Source organism: Triticum aestivum, chromosome 4A (genome assembly GCF_018294505.1).
Source record: "Triticum aestivum cultivar Chinese Spring chromosome 4A, IWGSC CS RefSeq v2.1, whole genome shotgun sequence".
Lineage (NCBI taxonomy): Eukaryota > Viridiplantae > Streptophyta > Magnoliopsida > Poales > Poaceae > Triticum > Triticum aestivum.
In genome coordinates, this window is record NC_057803.1 from 555,291,830 (window position 1) to 555,299,647 (window position 7,818).

General features: G+C 55.9%; 1 protein-coding gene across 1 annotated transcript in view; it reads left to right on the plus strand.

Moving 5' to 3' along the window:
- Positions 1-330: 330 nt before the first annotated feature.
- Positions 331-7,818, plus strand: part of LOC123086922 (iron-sulfur protein NUBPL) — a 10,583-nt gene continuing 3,095 nt past the window's right edge. Inside the window, exons 1-3 of the mRNA XM_044508777.1 lie at positions 331-598; positions 737-860; positions 1,276-1,398. Coding sequence (XP_044364712.1) covers positions 575-598; positions 737-860; positions 1,276-1,398 — 271 coding nt within the window. The 5' untranslated portion in view covers positions 331-574. The remainder of the gene's footprint in view (positions 599-736; positions 861-1,275; positions 1,399-7,818) is intronic.

Here is a 7,818-nt window from a genome sequence, read left to right on the forward strand (position 1 = left end):
GAGGAAAAGAAGGAAGCAGAGAAGGGCGAAAAGGACTTGAAACAGTAGTACACAAGAGTCGAAAAGGGCCGGCCCGTCTAAACGCTGGCTTCAGCGAAGCCACAATGTTCTGACGCTAACGAGCGTCAAATAGGATCCACCTGAAGTCTTGGCCTCGGGGGGATCGGCCTTGATCCGTGACGGGCAGAAGTCCGGCCTGGCCCTTTTAATCATGTGCTGTGCCAGGCCCGTGAGATTATGTGCCCGTGGGCTGGTCCATGAGGCACGGGCGTACGGCCCATATGGCCCAAGCCGCGGGTCCCTCACCGTCTGCCATCCAAGTCGAACCAACGAAACACCCTTCCCGTCACAGACGCCGCCGCCTCCTGGAAGGTCGCCGCCATCGACTTCCACCGGATCCCTTCTGGTGCCGCCGCTCCTGCAGGACTCCTCGTCCCACCTCAACCTAGCGAATCCGCGACCTCTCCCGCCCACCACCAGCCTTCCCATACCTCCTCCCACCACACCGTCCCAGTAACAGAGAAGGGGAAAAGAAGAACCTACGTTCTCTTTCCGGCAGGGCTGTTTCTTCCCGATGCTCCGGATTGCCTCTCGCTCGGTGAGACCACAGCTCTTCTCCTATAGCTGCCAAATGATTCAATTTTCCCCCAGGAGGCCGCTGCACATTTGCGTCCATTTCTTGCTCATTCCACCGAATTGCTTTCTGGAAATGTGCTCACAGTCCTGCTTTTTATAGGGGTTGCTTGGTAGCAGGAGATGCTACAGCGCCGCCCCAAAGGGCGGGCTGTCAATCAGTGGCGTAAGTGACATCATTGCTGTCGCCTCGGGGAAAGGCGGTGTCGGCAAGTCCACCACTGCAGGTTCGTTTTTGGTTTCTTCTTTTCAAATTAAACTGCAAAAACGTTTTACATTAAGTTACAGAGGTTGTATATCGGAAAATGCATTAGGATTCTAGAATTCATATATACTTCCTAAAAGGGAAAAAAAACTGTAAATTCACCTGGAAGCAGCAATGATGCTAGACTTGATATATGACCATTAACTATCATTAAGTAGAATTGATTCCGGTTAAGGTATTCAACGTAATGTTCCGCTCTGGAGAGCTAGATGCCAATGATATAGGTGCATACTTTCCCTTTACTTTTCATGGAAACTGTCATGAACCAAACTTATACTGAATCAAGATAAACAACTTATGATTCTTGTGCAGAAATGGAGAGGCATATCACTTATTTGATAAAATGCTCCTTATATCTGGTACTTGTTTTGTTACAGTTAACATTGCTGTAGCACTTGCGAAGGAGTTTAAGCTTAAGGTTGGTTTGCTAGATGCTGACATATATGGACCATCCATTCCCACAATGATGCATCTGCATGAAAAGCCTGAAGTAAGTGAAGGTATCACTACACTACCAGCTGTACCTCTCTCAACATATGCAGATTTGCCATACAAACATGTTATATTTTTTGCCTCAAAAGTTAAATCTACAATAACTAGCTAGCATTTTTGTTATTGTGAGTTACAAGATTTTCCTTTTGTCCTGGTACTGCTACATATTCTAAGATGCTAACAGATAAAATATTATTGTTTCCACACATTTTTGTGCATAATATAGTTTTGATTTATATTTGAATAATGTTGGTTTCAACACAAAATTTATGGTAGTAAAACATTTTATGCAGAAAGACCTGAAGAGAACTCCCTATTACTCTATGTTCTGAATGAAGCAGTAAACTCAGATGGTCTATGTCTATTAAAATATTGAGAATTACTTGAAACAATGTAATTATTTGTTTGAAATCAGTTCCCATTATCATCAGGCCAATAACACCCAGGCATGCCCAATATTTTCCTTACTGAATGGTCCTTCAGTTTGCGTGTGGATCAGGCTTGCTACTTTCATTTAAGTATGTGAGCATATTGGCCATATCAGTATTTTAAGGCCAGTTCAAGGCTTCAAGCTTATGGCGACTCACCCTTTTAATCAAATCCATCTGACAAACTATAACTTCAGGGTCTCAGGCAGTCACAATTTGCGGAAAAACATATTGTGTTTATCAAAAAAAATTCGAGAAAACGCAAAGCGATTTTGCGTTTCATTGCATTGAAAAGGTGGGGGAGTACATGCCTCCTAGGAGGTTATATTTACAGGGTCCTAGCTCCTCCGATCAGTGGACATCCCAGGAGGCGGGCAAGACTACTCGCAGCCCCTGTGCCCCAGCTTGTGCCCAACATTTGGCCTCGTCTTTAATCCTATCAACTAGCGCATCTATCGAGGGCCTTGCATTGTCGAAGACGCACTCGTTCCTCTGTTTCCAGATCATCCAGGGAACGAGCAGTGTGATTGATTGCAGAGCTTTGTGCAGCGTTGGAGGGGTTTGCGCCTTCGCCCGCATCCACCAGTCCATCAAGGTGGTGTCATTGGCCGGCGTTTGGGCAGGGATGTGCGTCAAGTCCAGGATGAGGTGCCAGATCTGCTTAGCAAACGGGCATGCCAGTAGCAGATGTTGGATGGTCTCCGGGTCTTGATCGCAGAGGAGGCACCTAGGGTGGTGCTGCAGGCCGCGGCTAGCAAGTCTTGACGCCGTCCAACATCGGTCCTGGTAGGCAAGCCAGTGGAAGAATTTGACGCGGGGTGGCGCCCAACTCTTCCAAATCAGCTTCCACGAGTGGCAGCGTGTAGATCCCTGGAAGGTGGCTGCATAGCAAGATTGGGCCGAATATGTAGCGCTTGTTATCCATCTCCAAAGCAGCCGGTCGGGTTCTTCCGATAGGGTGAAGTGCTGTATCGCCTACCATAGCATCAGGTACTGGCCAATCTCGTGTATCCCGATGGTTCCTTGAATGTCTCGGGCCCAAGTGTTCCCGTTGAGTCCATCGGCCACTGTTCACGTCTTGCGTCGCTGCTTGGGTATGCATTGGTATAGCAGGGGGCGATCTCATGGACAGATTGGCCGCTGATCCATCGGTCGACCCAGAAGAGTGCTGTCCGGCCATCGCCGAGCATCATAGTAGTGGATGCGAAGAACAGTGCACGCTCCTCCTTGGAGAACTGGAGATCAAGGCCTTGCCATGCGCGGTCAGTGTCCGTGCGGGCGAGCCACATCCATCGCAGCCGTAGTGCAAGGCCTGTGCGCTCCAGGTCTCGGATCCCAAGGCCACCATATTCCACAGGGCGGCAGGCGCGGCGCCAATTGACATGACAGTTTCCTCTGTTGGCGATGGCGCGGCCGGCCCACAAAAAACCCCGCTGGATTTTCTCTAGCTGCTTTAGTGTCTTCTTGGGCGGGGCAAAGGCGAGCAGCTGGTGGACTGGGATAGCACTCAGCACCGACTTGACTAGTGCGAGCCTTTCGGCTTTGTTCATGAGCCAAGCTTTCCATGTCGGGAGCCGGGCGGCCACCGAGTCGACGAGGGGCTGTAACTGTGCGGCAGAGGGTCGGCGGAGTGTTAACGGTATACCAAGGTAGGTGATGGGCAGCTCAACCACCGGGCATCCAAGTTGGGTGATCACCTCGGCCGTCGTGGGTTCGCCATGGAGGATGGTAGCTGAGCTCTTTGCATAATTCACCCGGAGTCCACTTGCTTGGCCAAACAGGGTTAAGATGCCCTTGATGGCTGCCACGTCGTCCTGGGTGGCATGGCAGAATATCATCGCATCATCGGCGTATAGTGAGATCGCCGGAATAGCTCGTCAGGGGTGCAGCGGCTGTAGTATTCTGTAGTCGTGGGCGCGTCGCACGAGGCGGCTGAGGGTGTCGACCGTGAGCACAAAGAGCTGCGGGGACATGGGGTCACCCTGGCGCAGACCACATCGTAGCCAGATTGGTGGGCCGGGTTCGCCGTTGACCATGACGCGGGTGATGGATGTTGTGAGGAGGATTGCTATCCACTCCCTGAATCGAGGCCCGAATCCATACTGTCCAAGAACCTCAAAGAGGAATGGCCACGATAGGGAATCAAAGGCCCGCGTGAGGTCCAATTTGAGCATAATCCGCGGGGCCTTGAGCTGGTGCAGCAGTTTGAGAGATTGCTTGACCAGAACGAAGTTGTCGTGGAGGCTTCTTGCTGGGATGAACGCATTTTGGTTTGGACTGACCAAGCCGCCAATTCTGGGTGCAAGTCGGAGGGATATCACCTTCGTGAATATTTTGGCCACGAGATGTAGTCGCATAGTTCGTTGGCATTGGCACGCTTGGGGATCAGGGTCGGTAGTGCCTGGTTAAGCTTGTAGAAACCTCGGCTTCGCAACTCAAATAGCTGCTGAAAGACGTCCAAGAAATCTTGCCGGATGGTGCCCCAACAGGCCCTGACGAACTCAGCAGTAAACCCGTTCGGCCCGGGAGCTTTGCGAGCCGACAGGAGCTTGATGGCGTTCCATATTTCCTCGGGGCTGAACGGCTCGTCGAGGCCTGCCAGGTCGCAAGGCTCGATGAGGTGCTCGAGGTCCAGCGAGCAGTCGCGTGCGGCAGGGCAGCCAAAGAGCTCGTCGAAGTGGGCGAATGCTGCCTGCGCCATCTCCTCTTGGCCGGTGATAACCTGGCCGTCGACGGTAAGGGCGTGGATGTGATTCTTCTGTCGACGGTATGAGCATTGCCTGTGGAAGAAGGCCGTGTTGGTGTCACCCTCTTTGAGCGTGGTGATGCAGGCACGCTGCCTGGCTATGGTGCGCTCAAGGGAGGCCAGTCCGAGGTATGCGATCTTGATCTGCTTGCGTAACCAGTCCTCCGGGGGTGATAGCAGGCGATCCTCTTGGGCCTTGTCGAATCGTGAGATGAGCTCGCGGGAGATCGCCATCTTGTCCCGTATGCAGCCATCTTGTCCCGTATGCACGCTGCCTTGGCACTCCAGCTCGTGAGCATGCGCGCAGTTGCCTGTAAGGGCAACATCAAGCGACGGAAAGGATCCGGGTCATGGACTGATCCCCATGCCGTGGCCACCGTGTCCTGGAATCCAGGTAAGCGCATCCAGTAGTCTTCAAAATGGAAGCGTCGTCTCGCCGTGTGCGTAGGTGAGCAGTCGAGCAGGAGTGGGCTGTGGTCTGACACGACGGACGCGAGGCAACGCAAGTGGCAGTCTGCGTGCGCGCCTTCCCAATCCGAGGTGCAGAGTACGCGGTCCAAGTGCACCAAAGTGGGCGGCGATTGTTCATTTGACCACGTGAAGCGCCGTCCGTTGAGGTATACCTCTTTCAGCATGAGGTCATTGGTGAGGCGGCGGAACCGGCCCATCATGCGGCGGTTCAGATTGCCCCTGCTCTTGTCCTCATCACGGAGGATTAAGTTGAAGTCTCCACACACCATCCATGGCCCGAGGCAGCTCGCGCACACGTCTCTCAGTTCTTGCATGAATGCAATCTTGTCTGCATCCTCCTGGGGACCGTAGACGACCGACAGCCATCAGGGCGCACCTGTGGCCGTGGTCACCTTGGCTATGAGAGCGTTCATGGTGAGCAAAGGATCCGTGATGGTCACGTTGTTGCTCTTCCATGCAAGCAGGATGCCGCCCCGCGTGCCTTGCGCCGGGAGGTACATGTAGTCATCAATTCGGAGCACAGGGTGTCCAGAACAACCGACGAGCAAATCAACGCCATTTTTGTTTCTTGAAGGCAAACAATGGAGGCGGAGGTGGTTACAATCAACGAGCGGATCGCCGTGCGTTGGGCGCGCGCATTAAGGCCACGCACGTTCCAAACAACAAGTCTAAGGTTGTGATCCATGCACACCAGGTTGACAGGGGGTGTGTGCGTGCGGCTCATTGCGCGCGTACCGCAGCATTGCTTGTCGGGACAGTTGCTGGAGTGGCCATGCACGTAGGGATGTCGCGGTCAACCAGAGCGGCGATGGCTGTGAGCACCGAGAGTGGGATGGGTGTTGCGAACAGATCATCATACGCCTTCATCTCAGCCGGTGTGATCTTCTGGCTTGTCCCGACTATTCCCAGGGTGCGCAAGATCTGAACTTGCGATCTTCTTTCAGCAGTGGGCGGAGCCGCCGGCGGGGAGGCTGCTGTCTTGGCCGAGCGGCCTCGCCGCGGAGTGAAGTTGAGCGGGCGCCGTGGTCTTCTCCCCGGGGTAGGCAGGGCTGCGGTGATGTGCTTCGTGGCGGCGGCCAGGAACTCGCCCAAAGTCCAAGTGCGCGGCGGAGCTGTGCGGCCTCGGGATCGACGTAGCGTGATCGGCGGGGAGGCGAACCGCCCTGATGCAGAGTTGTGCTGGTCTTGCTGTACGCTAGTTGGGGCTGGCGTATCCGCAGAGGGCCTTGTCATCGTGGGCGGATTGATCGTGGGCTGGGCCGCAGGCCTTTGCAGTATTCTCACCGGGGTGTGGGGCTCGGCCTGTCTGGTAGTGGGGCTACCGCTAGCGGTGGGTTGCCCTCCCCTGTCCTCCTCATCTCGTGCATGGAGTTGGTCTGGTTTGTCTGGCCCCGCAACAGATGTTGGCGTCAGCGTGGCAACACTTTGCCCCGACAGGATAGCTGGTCCCTCTGGCTGGGAGTCTGGCACCACGCTCAGGGCAGACCGGTCGCTGCAGCGCATCGGATCAGGCGAGCCAGGCATGGGGCTGTGCACGGGGCTCTCGCGATCCGTCTCGGGCGTGGGGTTTTCGTGATCCGCCCGCCTCGGTTGCGGTGATCTTGGCCTGATTTGGATCTGGAGATGCTTCTGGGGTGGCTGCCACCAATGACGGGTCGCTAGCTGGCTCCTGCACCAAGGCTCCCACGGTCAAGGATGGGCCACTAGCAGCCACATTCGTCATCGCCCTGTGGGGCTCTGCTTTGTCTGCGTCGCTGCGCTCCTGGTCCACCGGCAAAGCCCTCTTTTGCTTTCCTCTTCCCCTTCCTTTTCTGGCAGCGTGATGGTGGTTGGTGGGCCCATGCTGACCCGGCCACGGGGCCATGCTGCGGCAAGGTTGCTGTACGGGCGGCGGTGCATCCATCGCGGCTGGGGTTGGCCAAGATGGAGCCATGGTCACACCATCCGCGCGGACAACACAGTTGCCGGAGCACCAGAGGGCGGAATCCATGGCCATGCCATCCGCACGGCCTGCAGGTGGCGCATCCGTACGCCGGCGCTTACGGCCACGACGACGCGCCCTGCCTGGGCCGGGGGCGCGGTCACGGCCGGCATCATCGCACGTGCCCGCTCCACCTTGTCCAGCGCCAGGTTGGGCGCCGAGGGACGATGTGCCGGTCGGCACGACCCGCGCCAGCGCGATGGCGACAGGGTATGTGAGCGTCTTGATGATTGGTGCGTCGAAGCTCAGGCGGGCGGGGGGATCTGCTCAACAATCTCCAAAATGGCATTGTGGCGAATGCTGTCTGGACAATGTGTGCGCCCTACCAGCCGGAACGTGGCCAGGTCCGCCCTGGAGCGTGTGTTGGGGTGGAGGCGCTCAATCCAGCAGCTCGCTCCCAGGATGTGCTCGGCGGTGGAGAGGTGCCAAGCCTGGGCAGGGATGCCACGAAGCTCCAGCTCGACGCAAAACTCGAACTCGTCGAAACCGGCGTGAGCCAGCTTGCTCCAGGGCCTGAGGGAGAGGGAGAAGCATGGCGAGTTGATGAAGTGGTTGCCGTCCAGCCGGCGCTTGGTTGCCTGGGAGCTGAATAGGATTAGGAAGTCCTCGGGATGGTGGGCATGGACGGTGAAGTCGCTGTCGACGAGGTCAAAGTTGGCAAGCAGCACGTCGGAGACCTCGATGGCGGACACGCGCGGCCTGTTGCCGGTGATGCATGCAACCATGGCGCGGCTCAAGACCGCCTCGGCCTCTTCCATCTCGACAGAGTGCGCCATGATCACACGGACTGGCTCCTGCACGC